Source organism: Lissotriton helveticus, chromosome 3_1 (assembly GCF_964261635.1).
Source record: "Lissotriton helveticus chromosome 3_1, aLisHel1.1, whole genome shotgun sequence".
Taxonomy (NCBI): Eukaryota; Metazoa; Chordata; class Amphibia; order Caudata; family Salamandridae; genus Lissotriton; species Lissotriton helveticus.
The window spans coordinates 36,059,404-36,083,409 of record NC_136061.1 but is presented as its reverse complement, the minus strand read 5'-3'; the positions used below and the strand labels follow the sequence as shown (position 1 = coordinate 36,083,409).

General features: G+C 43.9%; 1 protein-coding gene across 4 annotated transcripts in view; it reads right to left on the bottom strand.

The window, feature by feature from the left end:
• SPEG (striated muscle enriched protein kinase) overlaps positions 1 to 24,006 on the bottom strand; it is a 1,484,310-nt gene that overhangs the window by 443,067 nt on the left and 1,017,237 nt on the right. For all 4 annotated transcript variants that reach the window (XM_078679189.1, XM_078679190.1, XM_078679187.1 and 1 more), the window contains exons 18-19: positions 4,593 to 4,765; positions 2,659 to 2,771 (exon numbers count right to left, since the gene is read on the bottom strand). In XM_078679189.1, coding sequence (XP_078535315.1) covers positions 2,659 to 2,771; positions 4,593 to 4,765 — 286 coding nt within the window. The remainder of the gene's footprint in view (positions 1 to 2,658; positions 2,772 to 4,592; positions 4,766 to 24,006) is intronic.

The following is a 24,006-nucleotide window of genomic DNA, read 5'->3' as shown; positions in this document are numbered from 1 at the left end:
TGGAGTGCAGTCCCTGATTAGCAGAATGGTTATATATTTTTCAGGTATCCACTGTGTAGCGAAACGTAGGATCACTGTGACCCTCAGAGGACCCCCTGCCAGCCTTCGCCCTGCGCCGTACAGGTGAGCGCAGCAGTCGTAGAGCCATTACAGTGTGCAATGGCATGTCTCAGTGACCCCGACTAGTGCTATGGGCGTGGGATTGTAGGCGCTTGTCATGGATTGCAGTGCAGGGCGCGCAGCGCTGTCAGCGGTGACTTCTACCGCACCTGGGCGTCGGAGGTGTGTGATGCACTGCTCATGTAGCTTTGTGCTGTCTGTGTTCGTGAAGACCAGGGATGTCCAGCGCACACTGCCACCTCACGTGTTGAGTTGAGGGGATGGTGTGCACACGTGTTTGGCCCGCAATCGCTGCCCACTGCTTTTTCATATGTGCGCACTGTCCCGCCTGGTGTCTGCCCCCACTAGTCCTTCAGTGTAGGATATTTGCGCTTCTCACACTGCGGGGGGGAAGTGCATTGGTGGCTACTGTTCTGTCTTGTGGGCGCGCTTGTGAGCCTGACCTGTGTCTGTAGGTCCTGACTGACTGGGCTGTCCTGGGTCGCTGCCTTCCAGCGTGGGCTCTCCGGGCATCTCCTGTGCCTGCTCGGGCCGTCGCCACAAGCGATCCGGTTTTCAGTTCCCCCTGGGGTGCTGCGCAGACGTGGGCGTATTTGCAAAGCGAGCCCGCTCCTTATGCGCATTCACTTTGTGGATGACACCGTCAGCCCCCCGGTTCGGACCTGCCTCGTTGTTTACAGACCTGTGGCAGAGGGGAGGAGGTCTCGCGCTCTGTCTCCTTCTGGGCTCTTACTCTCGCCCCACCGCAGGTCAGCGCTGTCACCTCAGGGAGCGCCAGGAAAGGCGGGCAGGCCTCGCCGCAATCTCGCACACTCCCGGATGCAGTGCTCGGAGTTCGTCGGCTGACCCGGCTCTCTTATGATCACCCAGCAGCAGTGATGGGTGGCCTCCACACACTCTCGCTGGGTACGCTCACTTACTGCCTTCACATCGGCAGCACCATTGTGTTAGTTATAGCCCGGGTCTCGCCTCCCAGCCCTGCTGCCGTTTTCTCCGCACCTCCTCGTTCCTCGCGCTTGGAAGCAGTGCTATCTGTTTCGCTGGCAGTATGGCATAAGTCAGGTTGTTTTTGGGCTTAGGATGCGTGTAAATGTTCCAGATTTCTGTCGGATAGTTAGGCCGGCCGGCAGAGCTACACTAGTGCGCAGCCATCTTGAAGCTCGGTTCGGCCATGCCCCTTCTGATGGTAATGTTTGAGTGCAGGGCAGAGCAGTGTTTGTGTGAGTGCAGGATGAATTGATTGTCTGTATGAGTTCAGGCTGAGGGTGAGGCTGAGGGTAGTGTCTACATGAGCGCATGTTGAGAGAGTCTGTATGGGTGCCGGGTGAGGCAAATGTCTGTATAAGTAGATGGTGAGGAAACTAAAAATGCTAGGTAAAGGAAATGTCTGCCAGTGCAGGATGAGTTGAATGTCTGTGCAAGTGCAAAATGAGGAAAATATCTACAGGAGCACAGGGTGAGAAGGCTGAAAGAGTACAGTGTGAGGGCAGTGTATGAATGCAGTATGAAGGCCGTTGCTGAGTGCGAGGTGAGGGGAGTTTCTGCATGAGTGCAGGGAGATTGCAGTGTCTTCAAGAATACAAAGTGAGAAACGGGAGCTAAGGTAGCATTAACTATTCAAAGTCTGACATTTAAAGGAAGTGTCCTCTGTGACGTAATCCATATCGTCCTGCATTGTAAATACATGCGTGGTAATGGTATGCGTTGTAATGGATCCTGCGTTGTAAAAAATGCGTGGTAATGGTAGGTCGTTGTAAAAGTTGCGTTGTAAAGGTTGTATACCACAATAAATAAATAGAGTAGGAGTTTGACACCGAATTAACTCAAAAAGATAGCTGCTGAATAGATAAACGGCTAGTATTACTTTGTTCAGTGGCCATCATGGATTAGTTTGAAGTGCAGAGCTGCCTGCCTACACCGTGAGGTGTGATTTGAATTATTGGTGTGCAGCAGCGGCATAAGGACTGTACTTTTCTCATGCATCTGCAGATATTCCTTGGGTCATCATGACCACCAATGCAAAACCCAATTGGAAAGATGGGCTTGATGAAGTATCATTCTTGTGGATGGGGCAATGCAGATTTTTTCAACATCGTAAGAATCCAGAGGTATCTCTAGTCAGACTCAAATGATGTTCTTAGAGCTCCACGATGTCAAGGAGGCTCTGAAGACAGAGCTTTAGATAGATTTAAACATCCCCTGTCAGGTGAATTAGAGATGCCTTTTTTTGCTGTTGGAGTTCAGAAATGAGACACTTGCATATCGCATACATGCTAAAAAGATATTTCTACTCCCTTGAAAAGAAAATTGGGCACTGGGCCATTTCCAGCATGTATATTCAACTCCTCACCAGAGGATGTTCCAAGAGAATGTTCCACAGTCTTGACAAAGTCACAGTGCCAAATTAAACTTGTAGGGAAAGTGGAAAGATGCAGCGTATACAGAACCGTGGCATTGAGGTCATGGACTCTACATCCTTACCAACACTGTCATAGCAACGCTCATCTCTTGTCTACCCACACACGCCGGGAGACTCACCTTGTACCACATGATATCAGGAAGGGGCTTTCCCTCCACAACCACCACGAAGCGTGCTGTCTCACTGGTCCCAATTTCAATATCTTCCATGATGGATTCAAAGCGAGGGGCCTCTACAGACAAAGAAGAATTAAGTCACTATGGCCTTTAGTGAACAGTTACTTATGCAAAGAAAGGCACATATGTAAAATCCAGAAATAAACAGAGACTGACTGACAGTCATGCAAACAGGGGAAATAAATGGAGAAAGTCAGTGCTGCATAGGGAGGTATCCAGGCAGCCTCATCCTGGTTTTCATCATCCACAAGCAACATACATGTAGAAACACTACTGCTTTAAGAGCGTAAATCCCTACCCCAGCATGGCCTGGACACGCACGGACCCTGCACAAGATCAACAATTGTGCTGACAGATCAACACCCGCAATTACATTCCTTTCTCCTAAGCATTGTACAGCATTAAAAAGAGATATGTGATACAATGTTGAAGGCTGAAAGAGTTAAATAACCATTGCTTTGTAATGTTATTACTATTTGTTCATATTATTTGTAGAGCAAGCGACCATTAGGAAAGCATCCTGGCACTAATGCAATGTAACAGCCACAACAAAGCTCATTCTCTCTTAACCTTTGGAACATGCAATTAGGGGGAAGTAGCATCCTGCAATGTCTTGTTGAATGAGGACAGACAACTCAGAAGTGTCTTGACCAACATGGATTTTGCTAGCCAAGGAGGGACATTTGAACTTCACTTTGTCTTGATGCCCAATCACTGAAGGTCTCTGAGAATAACAGACAAGGTTGAACTTCCTAAAGCTACCTTGACAGCAGGGTGTTGAACATGTAGAGTTGAGGAGTGATCAATAAGTAAGCTGGCACTTCCAAGCAGAGACTACAGAGGCCATTACGGAAGTAAAACCTTGTGGATGCACAAAGTAACACGAAAGTAGGTACTATTAGAATAAAAATAATAACTTCCCTTAACACACAGTATAGAAGAGATCATGCATTCACTAAGACATTCACCAGCTTTAGTAGGAGCATTAGCATCTCAAACTCCTGCCTCAGAAAACATGTCCATACAACACAAACAAGCAATGGAATGTGCAGCAAGCTACAGAAGAATAAAGGTTTCTTTCTACTCAACATTCTTCACAGCAAGAAACAATAGAAGGAAAAGGAATTCAGACCCATGTTGGAACTGAGGATATCAAAAAAGAAGCTTACGAAAGCTAATATCTGAATGCTGGCCCAGTCGTTAGAGCAGGTAGAGGACAATATCAGAGCTTTCGGTGTTGTGTTTGTTGTTAAATGTAAAGTTGCAGCTCTGAACTTAGTTTTGTGTTTTGGAATCTGAAGAATGTACAGCCTACCAGACAACCCTCCTGTTTGTCATGTCCGCCTCTTTACAATAGGTATAGGAGTTTAGCTGAGGCCGCAACTCTCTGTGCACAAACCAATAACACACACTAACACTGCCAATTTGGGTACATCAAAAAAAAATACAGATGTATGTGCTTTTTAAATATCATGTAAATAAAATGATCAGACGGTCAAATTACCAAAGGGTCTCTTTACTCCTTCTACCTTGCCCATCCAGCAGGGACTTCAAGCACACTGATGCCTTTCAACCCCTGATGTGTCACCTCCACTGGTACTGTCCCACTTCATCTGGCCCTCTTGCCTCCTTCCCATCCTGAGTCCCAGCCTCCACTCTGATGCTATTGCATGACTAGACCTTTCCTCCCAACAAGACAATCCAGCGTCTTGTTTCTATAGCAGTCCCTGTGATTCTCCAGGTTCCCTACAGATCCTTCTAATTCACTCTCAGAGTCGCATTCTGATTCCATTACCCATCTCATGATCCGACCCATTGTCTGACCCGTAACTCACTTTAAACCAATCACCCTCTCTTTCTGTTCATTTGTCATGTACCTGCTAGCTCCAGGCAGACGGTACACCTGTCCACTCCATACCCATTCTTGGCCTCACAGCTGATCTCTCCAATGTCTTCTTTGCCAACCTTGAAGAGTTTCAGGGAGTGTTGGTCATCATCAGGCATGGTCAGCTCACAGACATCTTTCCTGCCCCCCAGAATGTCTCTGCCCCTGGAGTAAAAGACACAAATTACAGAGTACAACCTGAGCCATATGTATAAGAATATGTTGATTATTGGTTAGTCACCAAGGAAACCAATCATACATCATTACTGGGCTAACAAATCTTTAACATTTATTACCATATTCTGATTTTACTCAAACATTAGTATCATCAGGCTTGAACTCTGTTGACTTAAAGTGGCATCTGAAATTTCTATTCAACTAGCACCTGTGATTACACAAAGTTACAGGCTTTACTGAATAATACTCAGTTTGTTGGTGCATGTGATTATATACTGGACATGAATGAAGTTGGATAGCAAATGTCCATCTATTGTTTACTAACACTCTAACCCAAATAAAGTCAGGTCCATTCTGTGTCCCTTCAAGTACACAACGAGATTAACAATAAGCATGTTTCTAACATACCATTAGTCCATAATAGTATCTATGGGCCCAATTCACAGAACTAATTTAAGACAATATCCTAAACTTACTACTTTTGGTATTCACAGAAGTTAGGATTTTGTCTTTAAGACAGACTTAAGACAGACTTAAGTTAGGATTTTGTCTTAAGTCTGTCTTAAGTCTGTCTTAAATTTGTCTTAAGACAAACTTAAGACACAATCCTAACTTCTGTGAATACCAAAAGTAGTAAGTTTAGGATTTTGTCTTAATTTAGTTCTGTGAATCGGGCCCTCTGGTTTCTTCAGAGGTCCTAAGCTTTAAGCAAGATCATAGAATAATATCATATAGACCACAATAGGCTACTATATCATTTGCTTCCTTGTCCAGCCGGACAGGGAATTTAATGTTCAATTCAAGTATAAAAAGGTTCATTTTACATTTTGAAACAAAACATTTCATTGCAGTAGGGCACAGTCCTGTACCGTACTAAAAAGTTAAGTGAAAAGGTAGGAGAGAAAGAGAAATATATTACAGGCAAGAAAGGTGAGCAATCAGGGCACTGTTATGAATCAAGATAGCCAGTGTATCCTGGAGTAACTCCAGGATACACTGGCTATCTTGCCCTACTGCAATGAAATGTTTTGTTGCAAAATGTAAAATGAACCTTTTTATACTTGAATTGAACATTAAATTCCCTGTCCGGCTGGACAAGGAAGCAAATGATATAGTAGCCTATTGTGGTCTATATGATATTATTCTATGATCTTGCTTAAAGCTTAGGACCTTTGTTCTCTTTAAACTATATTGATACCCATGGTCCTTAGCCACCTACTGGGTTCCCCTTGTTTATTTATAAAACCTCTGGTTTCTTCATCATCCTAATTTGTGGGCTAGAATTGGATTCCATACACACCAAAGTCTTCATTAAATGCCAATTTAGTGACAGTCAGTGATTCTAAAATTGTAAATGTGTACACCCGCCTGATTCTCCAAGATGCTCACAAAAGTGATCTTTAAATTAGCCTGTTAGGGCTCGAGAATCCAGCTCTAAGGGGTACTAAAATGTACCGAATATCAAGATAAACCATTACCCCAGGGCCACTTTTACATATGAAAAAAACATTTATGAACACTTTAGAAAAATAGAGGAGTGTTTACATTGAAGAAGATATCTTCTAGCTGTGTGAAAGAGATATCATTTTTTTTTATTGTTTCGCGATTCAGCCCGTATGACTCAGTAATGTGCAGTTTTGAGATACACCAAACATCGTAAGTTCAAGAGTAGGGAAAATTGCTTCTACTCTATTTCGAGGTAATCAATCAGTTTTATCCAATAGAAAGTCTAGCAGCCGAACCCCAATAGTTCCTGACTAATGGATCAGAAGATCTGGAAGGCCAGATCATGATGGTAGTCACGTTCTGATAACCCCTGATTAAGAGCATCATTTTAAAAAGGAGTTTTGTATAACAAAGAAAGTATTTACAAACTGCCTAGAGAAGGCTAAGTTGGCCAATTTCCGTGTATTTATTTCTAAAGGAAATCAATTTTAAATGCAGGACAGTAGTCCATAGAAATAGCATAATGACTAGACAACTCTTTCACAAGCCTATTTTTAAAGGAAGAGCATTATAAAATAGGGGCAATGTAGCCTAGTACAAGGAAGCCTGAAAGGCTGGGAAAACTTCTGCTGGTCCTTAGCATACCATGAGCATCCCACCATGCCCTGTAGGTGGAAGTTGGCCAATATGGTAAAACTGAGTATAATTCCATTTGCTCTTTCTCTAGGTAGGAGGGAGGATTGATTATGATTATAATAAAGGTTCCTCTGGATAAGAAGCAGGGCAAAAGGTAAGTGTTCCTTCTCTTCAAGAGAATGTTCATTTTTAGTCATAAGCACTGAATAGAATAACAATCTTCTCCCCACCAAAAGCAGAGAAAAAACAGCAAAGTGAAAAAAACAATACTGCATTAACTGGAAAGATTCTGCAGAGAAGATTGGTCCACTTGGACGTCTTCACTGAAATTTGCATCAAGACAAAAATGTCTTGTGAAAATATCTGCTGACTGCCAGGTGGCTGCCTTACATATGTCTGCAAAGGAAATGTTTCTCAGTACTGGACTAACAGCTCCACAGTTCTCTGATCTACCTAGCCAAAGATGTATTGGTATTACTGTAACATAGTAAAAAACAGAAAACAATTCATCTAGAGCTGAGCTGGTTTTATGTAGCTAGCCCAGTTCGTAATAAACCATAGTTAACTAAAAGATGGCCAGTCTGTCTGGTAGAAGCTGGGTTTGGTGGCTCAGTGGACCAATGCATTTGCCAGAAACCGGTGATTGATTTCATTGCCTGGCCACAGGTGCATATACCAGCAGGTCAACTCAGCCTTTCATCCTTTTAAAGTCAATAAAAAGAGTACCATTACGTTGGGTAACAATAGACACCTGTTACTCAGTGCCACAATGCCCCAGGTGAGGTTCCGTGACGATTTTACTCGTGTTTGTAAACATTGTCGTAAATACATAATTTTGGTATCAGTGAACCGCAAATGATCCATTTAGTATATCCTGGTGTTTTCGCTATGCTACGAGCAAGAGCACTCCAGTTACAAACACATTTCTGTTCTACCCATGGCATCCATCTTAGAACACGGAAGCCATTTTGTATTCCTTGCCCTCACATAGTCAATGGACACGCAATGATCTCTCTTCATTAAATGACACGTAGGCTTTAGCCGGCAATTCACCTTGCGAGTGACACGTGCACCTTAGGCCAGCAACGCTGTGGCAGCATGACTCGGCAAGAGCTGCCTCCCCAGCCTGAGGCCAGTCCTGCTATACTGGTTCTTGTGTCCGTTGGCCTGATCATGATTAGGCGGCCGAAGCTGGTAACCGTGCCCATTTACGATCCACAAAAATCTCTTATCCTGTCTTTCTATCTTCTGCACCTGGCTCTGCTCCTTTCCTTCTGGGCCTTTATTAGGGGGAGGTAACGAAATTTACGATGAGGCGGTCCGGGTCTTGAATGAGGAATTGACATGGGATTATGATGGAAAAGTGGGAACCCCTCATTCGTAATGTTTTGACATCAGATACTGTTGACGATTCCTGTGCAACGCCAAATATTTATTGTTTAAGACACGAATGTTTAGGACTGTGGTAACATGTAAAGAATTTGCCCCGAGCAGAATATTTAGTATATAAGGAACAACCCTCTTTGTACAAATTGAACAGGCTCCTAGACACTGCCCGTGTGCAGTTTCTGTGACTTCTGTGTCCCTGCAGTAATAAACCTTTGGTCTTTGGCGCCACCATCGAGAAGCCCGTGTTTCTGTTTGTTTGTGCACCGAGACAGGTTGAACTCCGGGGTCTTCGGGTGTTTTCCCTGACACCTCTGGACGGAACCAAAAAGTCCAGAACTCCAATTGGCGCCCAACGTGGGGCGACGTCATTCGGTACCGGTCCAAAAGCCTGAAGAGTTCGAGGAGCTTCGTGTGAAGATTTCAGAGGGAGGCGCCCCACTTCATTGATCCCGGCATATCGCAAAAGTGGCCCCGACGTTCTCTTCCACGAGGGTTCCCGTTCAGACGGCTGCAGTGGTCCGTTGCCTTGACCGTCGCCCTGTCTTGGACCCGAGGTGCAGTCCTCAGTACGGCGAGACGTGACGGGTTTCTCCTTGGTGACGTCTTCAGTACCTCAGTTAAGTATTTTGTGAGGGTTGCTCCTGTTTGAATAATCCTTTTAGTTCTCAGTTCAGTTCAGTTCTGTAAGATTATCACGATAATCATTCTGTTCAGTTCAGGTATCGATACATTTGTCAGTTCTGGTAGGCCTAAGTTCTTGGTTCGAGTTCTTGGTTCGAGTGCGCATCTTTTCTGTTTGTGTCTTGTTTGTTTTGTGTTCCGGATTATAAAATGGTAAGTCGGAAAAATTGTATGTTGTCTTGTTTCAGTTGCAACAGTGATTCCCAGTTGGAGGACTCGTGTTTGGTTCCTCCGATTGGAACTCCCCTTTATGATCTATATTGCAAATTTGGTGTGGGCCCTATCTCTTATAACGAGGTATGGATCCGCTTCACAGAGAAAGATGGTGTCCTTAGTTGGCCACTACATGGTAGTTTTGAACCTGAAGTTCTCGATAATCTAGAAAGAAGGTTGTTTAAGAAGAAAGCCCGGCCGGCAATGTTTGATTCTTTCCGTTATTGGCGAAAAGAATCTAAACAAAGAGAAATTAAAAAGTTGAAGAAAGAACAGAAAGAGCAAGAGTTGACTTTAGAACAGTCTGCTAGGCAGCTGCAACTCAACGAATCTGAAAAAGCGATGGAGGTGGCCAATAGAGAGCGTAATTTAGCGATAGACAAGTGCTATCCTGCGTTGCCAACGAGTACGGCTAAGATAGTAGAGGACCCTGAAAAGGATCCCCTGTTGTCTTACTTGTTACGATCACCCCCACCGTATGCACAGGGTGCTACGGCTCCACCTATACCGAATGTTCAATTACCGGTTGCTGGACAACCTGGTGTCCCTGTTCCCGCTCCCCTGAATCAAGTTCCTGTACCTCCTGTGGTCAATATTAATGTTCCTTCGACAACCCCTCTTCTAGGGTTGCCGGCTTCTTTACCTATACCTGTGTCGCTCACACCTGCTAGTTCACAAGCTATTTTTCCTGCTACTCCTACTGCTCCTAATCTATCTGTTCCAACTGCTACTCTATTTACTGCCTCTGCTAATATTATGACTCCACTTTCTGTTCGTCGGAGAATCACTGATTCTGTCTCTAATATTCTATCTCCCTTCTATAAAACTCTGATTAAGACTCCTACCTCTGACTCTGTGCAGAGGCGTAGTCAGCTTCCCAGTACTGAAGAAAGAGGAATATTAGATTCCACTGCTCTTAGATGGGTTTCAAAAGTTGGAAGATATAATGTACAAGATGTATTAGATACATTTATGCAATGGAATGAACCGACACAACGATATGTGTTCGATGAAATGTGTTTCCTTCTACGTGAGGAATTGGAAGAGGATGACCCTGAATCAAATCTAGGAGAATTAATTAATGTACAGAAAGAGTTTGCTGCAGGTATGATAATTGGACAAAATATAAAAGAAGCGATGGAACTGGTTCTAAGTTATAGAACCGACTCATCCCTTCGTTCACCAAGAGAGTTAGGGAAACGTAGTACGAAACAAAATCGTCAATATCCAATGAGAGAGGTTCCACCAATTTGGCGTGAAGCTGTGCAAGCTAATGCACCGCTTGGTATTGCGGCCGCTCCGGCACAATTCCAGAGAGTATGGATACATATTCCATGGAAGCGAGCTGAAGTATTAGCAGTGAAACAGGCCTTGCCAGATCCGCGTAAAAATCCTGCAGGGTACTACAAAGAGTTGGCTCAAACAGTTGACGCTTGTGTATTGAATCTTGCTGACATAGATCTGCTATTTGGTAATGTAGTACCGCAACCAATTTGGGCTAAAATTCGTAAAGAGAATCATCCAGTTGCCCTAGGTGGTGACTGGGCAGCTATAATTGCAGCGGATGGTCAACAAATAGGTGGTTCTAAACCAGAACCCCTAATTGCTAATTTGCCTGGTAGAATAATCGATTTAATGAAAACTTTGATGCCAGCATTGCGCGTTAACTGGGACAAATTGTCCGCGTGCAAACAGAAGAAAGACGAAAGCGTCTCCGACTTTTTCACAAGATTCGAGGAGACTTTCGTGGATCATAGTGGTCAGGATATGAGCACAGAAGGAGGCCAGAGATTATTTGTTGATAAATTTGTGCACAATCTGTTGCCAGAACTTAGTGGTAAATTAAAGAATTCTGAAAGTGCGTGGGCTGTCTCTACGACTGCGCAAATACTTGCGACTGCCCAGTACTATGAAAATAGGGATAAAGAAGAGAAGGAAAAATCAGATAAAAAGACGAAAGATTTAAAAACTAAAGTACTTTTACAGCAAGCTTATCCGCCTCGCACTAATCAGACTAATATGCAGCAAGGGTCATATCAAAGAACGGAATATAATTTTCAAAGACCACAATACCAATGGAATCAATGTGCTTATTGCAAAGTGGAAGGTCATTACAAAAATGAGTGTCCAGTTCGGGCACAAAATAATGCTGCGGCAGCTCAGAGAGGTCGTGGTAGTTCCATGCAAAACTCTAGAGGTCGAGGACGAGGTGCTATGCCTCCGCAGATGAGTGATCGCCCTTCTAATTATTTCGACCAGCGAAATGGACAATCTGCCCAACAGAATAGGTCTCCACAGTATCATGTTGAAGACTATTATGAAGCTAGTGAGGAAGGTCAGCAAAGTGAGTACTAGGGCAGCCATGGACAAAGAGAGGGAGTAGTATCAGTTCCAGTAGATCAGAGTGGGCCTTATGTCGCAGTAGCAACATCAGGTATAGTCGAACCGTTTCTGTTGGATACTGGTGCAGCAAAAAGTTCTATCATACATGCGAAACTCCCTGGCGCACCTTTGTCTGGCTCAACAAACGTTTCAGTAGGTTTTTCGGGCGCCCCTGTTCACAACCCTGTTTCTGGTCCTTTGTCGATTTCTGTTGGACCCTGTCAATTGAAAGCACCCCTGATTTTGACGACAGGTTGTAACGAAAATCTGCTTGGTTTAGACTTGTTAAAACGCCTGTACGCGACATTGTACTGTTCTCCAGAAGGAGTACAGCTTACGTTGGGTAAAAGAATAATCTCTCCGATGTACTTGTCGATGGATGCGCTCCCACCAGAGCTGCGTTCACTCCCTGATACTCTTTGGGCGACTGGTCCTAATGATGTAGGTCTATTGGAAATTCCACCCTATGTAGTAACTTTGAAAGCAAATGTCAAACTTCCACGAATTCCACAATACAGAATCTCTAGTGAAGGTGAGCGTGCGCTCCTACTGATAGTGCATGATCTGATTGAGAAAGACGTTATAGAAGAAACTAGAGGTAATGTCTGTAATAGTCCTGTACTGCCTATTTTGAAACGAACTGACCCAACAAAACCTCCAGTATATAGGTTTGTAATTGATCTCAGAGAGGTTAATAAAATTGTGATTCCACAGTTTCCTGTGGTTCCAGACATTACTGCATTGTTAACGTTGATACCTGCTACAGCAGCATGGTTTTCGGTTGTCGAATTGAAAAATGCCTTTTTCAGCATTCCGATAGCCGAAGAAAGCAGAGATATCTTCGGTTTCTCTCTAGGAGGACGAAGCTTCAGGTTTAAACGCGCTCCACAAGGCTATTGTGAAAGCCCATCCATTTACAGTCAAGCATTAAAAAGCCAGTTAGATTCCTTCGTACTTCCTCTTGGTTCTGCTTTAGTACAATATGTCGATGACCTTCTAGTGGCTGCTGATGACAAGGAAACTTGCAAAACAGCTACGATTTCTTTATTGCATCACTTGTCAGATTTGAATCACAAGGTGTCACCTTCAAAAATGCAATACTGCTGCCAAGAAGTGACCTACCTAGGTCATCTCTTGTCAAAGGAGGGAAGGAAGTTGACCCCAGAGAGAATAAAAGCAATTACACAGATGAATGTTCCTAGCACGCAGAGAGAAGTACGTGCCTTTTTAGGTATTACCTCATATTGTAGGCAATGGATCCCAAATTTTTCTCTTTTAGCAAAACCGTTGGTAGCTTTGACTGGGAAAAATGTTCCGAGTCCGGTACCATGGTCTGCTGAATGTCAGCAGAGTTTTTCTGAGTTACGAAATGCACTGTGTTCAGCACCTGTATTGGGTACACCCGACTACAGTAAGCCATTCACGCTCTATGTCCACGAGAGAGAAGGTTGTGCATTGAGTGTTTTGACGCAGAAATTTGGTGATAAACAACGCCCTTGTGCGTATTTTTCATCAACGTTAGATCCGGTAGCCAGAGCATTGCCTAGTTGCTTGAGAGCTACAGCCGCAGCTGCAGCTTCCATTCGACAATCTGCTGGTTTAGTAATGAACAACATGCTAGTAGTTATGGTTCCTCATGCTGTGGATACACTCATGAACCGAACCAAGACGCAACACCTTACCAGTGCTAGATTATCAGGTTATGAACTGACACTGTTAGCTAGTCATATTCAGATCAAGAGATGCAATGTATTGAATCCAGCAACATTGTTGCCGACTAGCCAAGAGTCGAGTGATTCCGAACCACACGACTGTTGTTTCAAAACTGAGGAAGAAACCAAAGGACGAATTGATCTAAAAAACACTCCGTTATCAGATCCAGATGGCACGCTGTATGTTGATGGGTCTTGCTTCAAATTGGAGAATGGTGATGTGACTGCTGCTTATGCAGTAACGACTTTGAGTACGATCGTGGAGACTGCGAGAGTGAGTCAGAATTCTGCCCAGGCTGCAGAATTGATCGCGCTAACAAGAGCGTGCGTTTTAGCTAAGGGAAAAAGAGTGAATGTGTTCACAGATAGTCAGTATGCGTTCGGCGTGGCCCATAGTTTTGGCCGTTTGTGGAAAGAGAGAGGTTTCATTACGTCACATGGGACTAAGATTCAACATGGTCAGCTAGTTAATGACTTGTTGGAATCTCTAACCTTGCCGACTGAAGTTGCGATTGTGAAATGCAGTGCTCATAAAGCAATCACGGATGATGTTGGTCGTGGGAATGCTTTTGCTGATGAGACTGCAAAACAGACAGCTAGAAATATGATGAGTAGAATGTATGTTGCAACGTCTGCAAGATGGATTTCTGAGTCTGGAATATGTGAGGACACAGTGGAAAGCGTGAAAGAAATTCAGAAAGAGGCGACTGAGGAGGAAAAACTTGCATGGAAAGAGAGCACGGGTAAATTGGACTCGAGTGGGTGTTGGATTGACTTGTCGGAACAACAGTGTTGGATGTTGCCTGATGCGTATGTGCTTGCAGTAGTGACGATGGCACATGGAACAGCGCACATCAGTTCAAAAGGGATTTGTAAGATGTTGGCTCCGGTCTGGAAGAATGATGGGATTAGTAAGTGTGCAGAGAGAGTGGTGAGAAATTGTATGGTATGCTTGATGCATAATCCTGGCAAGGGAATCCCCACACCTGCAGGTCACTTCGCTCCTCCTTCCTGCCCCTTCGAAGTGATCCAGCTAGACTTCATTCACATGGATCGTTGTAATAACCTGAAATACGTCCTAGTGGTAGTTTGTGCTTTCTCCAGATGGATCGAAGCATACCCGCTAAAGGACAATACTGCCTTATCCACTGCCAAAATTCTTCTTAAAGAATACTTCCCCAGATACGGAATGCCACGGATTGTATGGTCAGATAACGGAAGTGAGTTCGTAGGGAAAGTTATGCAGAGTGTGTGTGCCGGCCTAGGGATTAGACAGAAGTTTCATAGTGCGAATCATCCCCAGTCCGCGGGTTTAGTCGAGGGTTACAATGGCACCCTTAAACTGAAACTTGCTAAGATACAAGCATCCACGGGTTTGTCCTGGCCAGACGCATTGCCTTTGGCTTTGCTATCAACAAGAGCAACCGTACATTCTAGAGTAGGGCTTAGTCCTTATGAAATAGTTTTTGGTCGTCCTGCAAATGTTTGGGGGGTACCTAGACCAAAAGAATTCAAGCAGCTGGAATACCCAATGTTAATTGATTACCTTTTCGACTTGACTGCTAAATTGAGTCTTATTCACCAACAGGTTTTCGATGCATTGCCAAAGCCACCGGAGAGTCCAGGCCATCAGCTGAAACCAGGTGACCAGGTGGTCATTAGAAATTTTGCAAGAACGAAAAATCTTCAGCCCAGATTCATTGGCCCTTTCCAAGTCCTACTAGCAACGAGAACTGCTATTCGTGTGGCCGGAAGGAAAAACTGGATCCATACGACACATGTCAAACGTGTGCCTCTGCCACTTCCTTACGACAACTGGGTAAAGAAAGGAATCGGTGCCTCTGAAACGGAACAAGTCCCCAGGTTCATACCTTTCAGCGATGCAGAACTGATCACGGATTCACCAAATTCTGACTCTCCTCCTGAAACTGCTCTTTTGAACGCTGAACATTTGCCATCTGCGAACGTGAACATTGCAACGTCAGTTGAAAATACATTGTTTCCAGATCAGACAGCTCCTGCAAAACTGAGATACAACTTGCGACCTCGCAATATGGACAAATAAAGCAGGAAACTGCCTATTTTCAGATTTGAATTTTCTATACATTGCCTCCAGCCAGGAAGTTTGCTAATACTTTGTATTGTTTCTTTTTGTTTTAAAATTGCCTTGCCGTCTGGGTAGCCGTAGGGTCGTGGCTGTGTGCCTAGTTGAATCTGCGGGGGTCAGACACAAGGTCGATCTTTCTGTTAGTTCTGGGAACTCCCAGGGCTGATAGAGGCATTTTCATCTACGTACACATCATCAGTGGTCGCGAACGGTCGTAGAAGATGGAGCTTCCTGAGCTGCAACGAGAAAATGTAATTTATGTTCGCAGAAATAGACTGTACAGAATACTTCACAGCAAATGCTTTCTAATGCAATGTGCAGTTACATTTTTAATTGTTTTGATAACGTTGGTGGGTGGAATCGTCTTTGGTGTACATTTGATTTTTATGCCAGTAACTACAGTACCTCCCCTTGATCCTACTACTTCTACGGTTTCTTCTATGCATTCTTTTCACTCATTTCCTGAACACGAACAAGCTTGACGCTCAGAATTTATTAACAATACATTTGTACAGCTCTTGCATCAACACCAACTGGTAGTTAATACTACAGACTGCTGGGTGTGTGGCTTGATACCTCACACTATGGATAAAGGCATTCCCTATCTAGTCTTGCCTTTTAGCTACAATGGATCATTTCAGGCCTTTCAGACCATTTTTTCATATGCCCTTGAGACCTATCCTCCGCGCCCACCACGGTCCACTAAATACAACTCAGCCAACAAAGCTTTAGTCCAGGGAATTATTGACATGATTAAAGACGTCAATAATACTCCATCTTACCCTAGAGATGAATTACGGGTGTATTTGAGTTGGAACTCTACCGAGTATCGCCTTAGTTTGGGAGAAAGCAAGCGTAAAAGCTCCACTTCAGTTTGGGTTGTGCCTCACCGAGGTCAAGTCTGTTTGCAAGGAAATGGGAGAAATCCGAGAGCTCAGCTAGGGAGGAGTGAGTGCGTTGAGACTTACGTATTTCCGTCTAACTCCTCCCCTGCCTTTCTGACTGCTAGGGGTACCTACTTCATCTGTCAGGACAGAGCATATACATGGCTGCCTGCTGACTTTTCAGGTTCATGTTATATTGCTCGATTGTTACCTCCGACATACACTGCTTCTTCAGATTATCACAAGACCAGAGTAACAAGAGGTGTCTTCAGCAAGGAAGATACCGCTGGTCAAGAAGCTGGAGACTTTTTCAAAGGTTTCCTTCCGTTTTGGGGGCCTATGGCCAATAGTAGAAATCTACGTCAACTAACACGGGTAGTTGAATCTACTATTACAGAAACTGCTGGTGCCCTTAGTAACTTAACAGCTGAGCTTCAGGCGGATCGTCTCATGACGTTGCAGAACCGTATGGTTCTAGACGTAATACTTGCAGATCGAGGTGGGGTATGCAGAATGATCCAATCGAGCTGCTGTGTCTTTATTCCAAATAATGCTCCAACAGTCTATGAAGCGATCTCTAAGCTTCACAAGATTTCCGACTCTATACACGTAGATAAGGGAAACTGGTCCTTCATGGAGTGGTTTTGGACTCTGGTATCAGCGTGGGGATGGAAGGTTCTGATGGTCATTGGTGTCATCCTAGTATTTCTGTTTTCGTGCTGTCTTATTATCCAATGTGGTCCCGCTCTGTGTAGTCTCTGTGCTGCAACCTGTTTCAGAAAACCACCTGCATTAGGAGAAAAGGCACGAGACAGGATGATGATACAACAACATGTCACTGACCTAATGAGCATAGAATTAGACTCTGACTCTGACATAGACTGAGTAATTGCCTATGTAAGGGCAAAAGGAGGGTCTGAGGTTCCGTGACGATTTTACTCGTGTTTGTAAACATTGTCGTAAATACATAATTTTGGTATCAGTGAACCGCAAATGATCCATTTAGTATATCCTGGTGTTTTCGCTATGCTACGAGCAAGAGCACTCCAGTTACAAACACATTTCTGTTCTACCCATGGCATCCATCTTAGAACACGGAAGCCATTTTGTATTCCTTGCCCTCACATAGTCAATGGACACGCAATGATCTCTCTTCATTAAATGACACGTAGGCTTTAGCCGGCAATTCACCTTGCGAGTGACACGTGCACCTTAGGCCAGCAACGCTGTGGCAGCATGACTCGGCAAGAGCTGCCTCCCCAGCCTGAGGCCAGTCCTGCTATACTGGTTCTTGTGTCCGTTGGCCTGATCATGATTAGGCGGCCGAAGCTGGTAACCGTGCCCATTTACGATCCACAAAAATCTCTTATCCTGTCTTTCTATCTTCTGCACCTGGCTCTGCTCCTTTCCTTCTGGGCCTTTATTAGGGGGAGGTAACGAAATTTACGATGAGGCGGTCCGGGTCTTGAATGAGGAATTGACATGGGATTATGATGGAAAAGTGGGAACCCCTCATTCGTAATGTTTTGACATCAGATACTGTTGACGATTCCTGTGCAACGCCAAATATTTATTGTTTAAGACACGAATGTTTAGAACTGTGGTAACATGTAAAGAATTTGCCCCGAGCAGAATATTTAGTATATAAGGAACAACCCTCTTTGTACAAATTGAACAGGCTCCTAGACACTGCCCGTGTGCAGTTTCTGTGACTTCTGTGTCCCTGCAGTAATAAACCTTTGGTCTTTGACGCCACCATCGAGAAGCCCGTGTTTCTGTTTGTTTGTGCACCGAGACAGGTTGAACTCCGGGGTCTTCGGGTGTTTTCCCTGACACCTCTGGACGGAACCAAAAAGTCCAGAACTCCACAGGGGTGAATGTGCAACTAACAAACATATATGTTATATAAAGTCTAATGTCTTCAGTTTTATCACTGTAACATTTAAAACCTCTTTTAACATCAAGCAAATGCAAACACCTGTCTTCTGGAGGAGACGGATTCTGGAAGAAAGTGGGGAGGGAAATAGTCTGGAGGAAATCAGACACTGCTTCAGGCTGGAGTATTCATCACAACTTATAGGTGGACTCTATGGGCAATAGAAAGGCCTTTTTCGATGACATACGTTGGAAAGTAGACATATGGAAATGCTTAGAAGGGGAAAACATTAATATGGACAAGACTACGTTTAGCTTCCAAGGAGGCGAAAGTCTCCTTAAGGGACTTTCCCTCTAAAAAGATCTTAAAAACTGGGGTTTTGAAAATATTTTTTTTATACATAATGAAGGCTGCTAAATATACCTTCTTTGAAGAAAACTACAGTCCAGATTTCACCAATTCAAGAATGTATGGAAGTAGCGCTTCTTTTTGACATCTGGTGGGATCAATGCTTTTCTTTTAAGGGAATAAAATGCTCTAGTGGAAGTTGTCTCTCTCAAAATTTTCATGAATTCATATGGTAGATTTAAATGTCCTTAGTGCAAGAGTTCAGGAGACAATCTGCAAAAATCAACAATGGAAGGTTGGGAAGCTGGATCTGGCCCCCCAAACCTGAGTAGGAGTTCCAGTCTGCACTGAATGTTCTTGTGTGGCTATTCTGATAGGTGTAGTAGGTCAATGTACCACCACTACTGAGGCCAGCCTGGAGCTATAAGAATAATCCTTATTTGATCTTTCACTAGTTTGCTAACAACAGATGAGGTCAGTGGCATTAAAGACAAAAGTCTCTGACTAACTGATTAAAGCATAACTTAACATAATGTGTATTTGTAAAGCGCACATTCACCCCCAAAGGGGCATTTTGGCGCTTAATAACAGATGTTTATTGTTACCCAACTCAATGGAACTCATTTTTTCAACCTGGATGAGAGGCTGGGTGGACGGGATTTTACCTGTGACTGTGAGATTGAACACATTTCCTTGCAGTGAATGCTTTAGTCCACTGAGCCACCACACCTGGATCAAAAGAACACTCTTCGGCATGACAGGTTAGTAATACCTGGATGCATAGTTTGAGCATTTCTTGCCTGCATTTGCAAAACGTCTACATGCAGGAAACCCCTTTTGCAAAAGATGTTGTGCAGAACCTCATTGTTTGTAATCAATCATGAATCTCTTCAATTATTCTGCAAAGAGAATCTGTTTTATGAATGCCAGGTAGATAGACTGATGCGAAAAGCAGTTCCCTTTCAATAGGCCACCTCAAACTGTCTGAGCTTTTAAAGAGAGCTTTGATGTAGTGCATTGTTGCTGTATTGTCTGTTTAAACAAGCAGTGATGTTATTCTGAAGATCAACAGGAGTGATGGAGTGATTTGAGGGCTAAATTAACTGTTCTTAGGTAAGTATTTCTTTCACTAAACACAGTCCTTTGACCACGAGAACATAATATGGTCTCCCCACCATAACAAGAACCATGTTATGTTTTGTGCATATTTGTAAAGGGCATTTTCACCCATAAGGGCTAACAGTCATGTGGTGGCCCCGCCAAAAAGGATCTATAGCTCCTTATCAGTTTTGGGTTCAGACACTGTGCTACTCTGCATGCGCTTAGTTAGCTGCCTTCGTTAGGGCTGTGTGAGCCAAACATTGGCCAACCAGGACTTTATATGTTGCAATTAGTTCCTCAAATGCCATAACCTTGCCTGATTTAAAAAGTTGGCCAAATGTGGCAATTTACACTCTGGAATACAAGTTATGTTTGCTGTTTCTACAATGTGTTCAAACTTATCTAAGTCCCATATTTGTATGGCAGGTGCACAGACCATTCTCCCCTCTTTCGTTTTCACATACCGGTGTCAACTGTGTATGGCTGCCTGGAGGAAGATCTACTTGGGTGTTGGTTATATGAGAGTGTTAAGTGGTTGGTGCAAGCTTGCTGCCCACTTAGGCCCCCTACTGCATGCAGCTGGTTCCAAACCATTATGTTAGTTAATGGATATGGATATGGATATGCTCTTATATAGGGCATGGCTACCCGGGGGCATCCCAGCGCTGCGGACATGCGGTGAGGAACAGATGGAGTATTATGGGAAGAATCCACTCTTATGAGTTAATTTCAGGGCCTCATGAGCCTCAGGAAACGTAGGGGTCCTCGTGCTGGTTCGCTACGATGTCTAAGAAAAAGTTCCTTCTGACTGCCCCGTAGGCGGCTCTGCGGAGCCGCGTACGGGGCAGTCAGGAGGAACTTTCGTCACGAACCAGCACGAGGACCCTTACGTTTCCTGAGACTCATGAGGCACTGAAATTAACTCATGAAAATCAACTGTAAAACGACAAAGATATCTAAAATTTGTAGGTACATTGCATAACCTGCACCATATCTCACTTTTGTAAATAAAACAATTTTTAAAGTAGAGAAACGTGAGTAAGGTGGGGATTTGTGTACCCCATCCTGAAGAAGGAGTTTCATACTCCGAAACATGTTGACACACACACACAGGAGGGGATGCACATTGACCTGCATCCTACACCTCCATCTCTTTCACCCTTTTAACAGCGCCAGCCCGGGGTCCCATTAAAATTCTTTTTTGCGTCTACCCCACGAGCCAGGCACTTTTTAAACATCACTCGTCGATAACCTCACCACTCACTCACATAAAACATAAACCCTCACACACACCCCACATAGTCATTGATAAAGTGCTCCTGAGTAATCGTAGGTCGCAGCTGCCGCATCCCGTAGAGGGGTGCGAAGACCCCAATGATGAAGCATGACACCAAGGGTCCTTTTGGTGCGTGAGGGGTATTTTACCAACACTGGGTGCTCCCAACCATAGTAGGGAAACCCCTCTATCATAAGAGTAGATTCATTTTGTTTATGCATATTAACTAGGGAGAACGAATCCACCTAAAACTCTCTCTCCCCTCTTTGTTATTTACGTATTATGGGAAGAGCCATGTTTTCAGCTGGGCTGCTAAATAGTGTTACCGAAATTTAGAGGGACCTATTCAATGGGCAGACATAACTTGTCAGTGGCTATTCTGTGCCTTCCCAATTCCCATAAAAGTTCCATCAGCTCTGTGGTCAGCTCATTCACAAAAAGGTTTTTTAAGATGTAAGGTGATAATGGCAAATTAATATAGTATTCATGGAAGTAATACAATCGTCATACGTCCCACCTGCCCTATGAAGGGAGAGGTAACTTGTTAGAGAAGGTCACGAAGATGTGGCTGCTGTCATGGCCATGCTTAGGTTCACTTTCATGACATCTTCTAAGTCTCCATGCACCCTAATTCCCAGGAACTTGAAAGACTTCTCTTCAAGTGTGAGGCTCATACTAAGAAATGGGTCTATAACGGTACACCAATGTGGCTAGGGTAAATACGCACTCCTGATCCCATATTTGTTTTGTTCCTGCAACATCTGTGGCAGTCCTTTTCTTTCATTCTCTTACATACAGTAACACTTCATTTGCGTAAATGAAGATGACGTTAATGAGTTATCGTTGAGAAGCTCTTACTATCCAACCACTTGACGCGTGGTCATTGGTTCCAAGGCCAGCATTGCCGGTGTCTTGCTGGTTGCCACCTATGGTATGGCAGTTTTAATTTTGTGGAGAGATAATTGAGCCTCAGATTCTACCTGCTCAGGTGTCAAGCCCTTCAAAGGTACGCCTCACACATATCTGTTCAGTAGTTTTGTTTTTTAAGGCAACCAATTCTGAATACAGCCGCTTGAAGAATGAAGCACAAACTTAATTAATATTAATGTTATATAGTGTGTTTACTAGGCAGCCGTTTGGATGCCTTACAGATGTCATTACTGAGCAGGGAATATATGTGCAGGCTAGGCTGGCCAATAAGCGTCCAACTTTATCGTCTACAGAGTGTCAGCGTGCTATGTAGAGTCTATTATCAAACTTGCCAAGGCTTTCAAACCTTCTTTGTATTTACGTCTAGTGTTTCAAAGTATTTGTCTGTCTTCCACATGGTTTAGTGCTGTGCAGTCCAGAGCCTGCAAGTCATTCTAGAATCTGTATAGGTTGTTGTTTTAAACCCTTCTCATGCCTGTTGCATTTTACACCCAGACACTATGCATATACATTTTGAATATCTCCCATACTATTATCAGATCGTAAGCGAAGCCCTCACTGGAGCAGAAAAACTAGCTAGGTATTCTGCAGAGCGTGTCTCCCCTCTAAGGCATGGTGTTAGGTACAACATGTCAATGCAGGAGTGCAGTACGTGCATCGCAGAGTAATATGAATAGTTTCTGCTCAGTGATTTGTGGCCCACCACACTTCAGCAAGCACCCACCCTTGAGTCCAACTAACCAGCTGGTCTAAGAGCATCTTGTTCAGAGGACCCTGCAAGGGTGGGTGAGATCTATCTGTCTCAATATTCAGGACGCAGTTAAAGTCCCCCTCCCTCCCATTATGTATGAATCTTGGGGATACCTTGTCAGTTGTGTGTGTATCAGATGTAAATGTTTACTTTATCGGGTGTTCAAGAGTGTAGTGTTCGAATTGAGTTAACTAACTGTGCACACATATCTACCTTCAATGACTACATATTAGTCCTCTACCCTGTAGGGGACCGCCACTCATTTCTAAATTAGGGACATTAGCTGAATTCTTCATACTATGGAATTGTCACTTCCACATACACTGTATTTTGAGGTGTTTCTACTGCAGTATTGAGATATGGACACATCTGCGTTTTAAATATGTGTGTATTAGTTGTCTCTTTGTGGACTGCTCTTTCCACTGACATTCCAAGATGGTAATGTGTATGTACCAGCCTCCATTAAGTCCCGCCCACCGTGGGACAACACATGTTTGCTAACTAGTGATTGACCCCTGTTTTGAATCTACACCCTTTGTTGTTTAATCTTAGTTGCCATTTTGTGTTGGCTGTGGCACCCAACCTGCTCTGCTCCTCCCTCATGGCCCATGCAAAGACTGTCGCGCTTCATGACCTGCTGACTAAAACACATTTCCCTAATTTCAACTCCTTCCACTGGGCCGGACTTAATACAGCCCTGTGCCCAGTGCGCACTCATTAGCACTGTGACTACATGAATCAGGTCAAGTGGTACTTTATCAATGTTAAATTAAAACACTGTCATATGGCTATTATCCCATATCCCTCCAAAAATGTTATTGGATTTTTGGCCCCTCAGCTACCTGCATCTAAGCCTCTGCCATTGAGGCCTGAGTTCTTGTCAGCCTGATGAACCTGTTATAGATTCTTATTTCTTTGCCCAGACCCACGCTCATGCGGATCTGTATAAAAGTATATAACTATAACTTTTAATTTACTGGAAACAAGAGCAAATATCTCAAATTCAGCATGTACAACTTTGCCTTGAGCGCCCGGAACAATCTTTTCTGCTGTTGGACTGCGGCACTACAATCTGAACATATCAGCACTTTACAATGATCCATTGGAATGGGGCTTAGGACACTGGCCCTACTCAGGAGTACATTTCAGACATAATAGTGAGGTAGTTTAGCAACTATTGTCCAAGGAGGGGATACAGGCCTGGGGTGGGAGGCTGCATGGACCATTTGGGCCATGTCCACTACAAAGAAATAAACATTCCTTTGACTGTAATGTTTACTCTGAACCAGCCTTTCAGGAATGATTCTATTTCTTTCCCTTTGCTAGCTTTAAGGAGGCCTATGATCCTCAAGTTGCTGTGCCAAGATCTCCTTCGGAATTCTCAAAGCGATACTTATTGAATCCATCCTCTCCAGCATATCAACCATGTTAGTTTTCAGTTCTGTCACGTCAGGAGCCAACATAGAAATGCCTTTTTCTGTGTGCGCTACTCTTTCT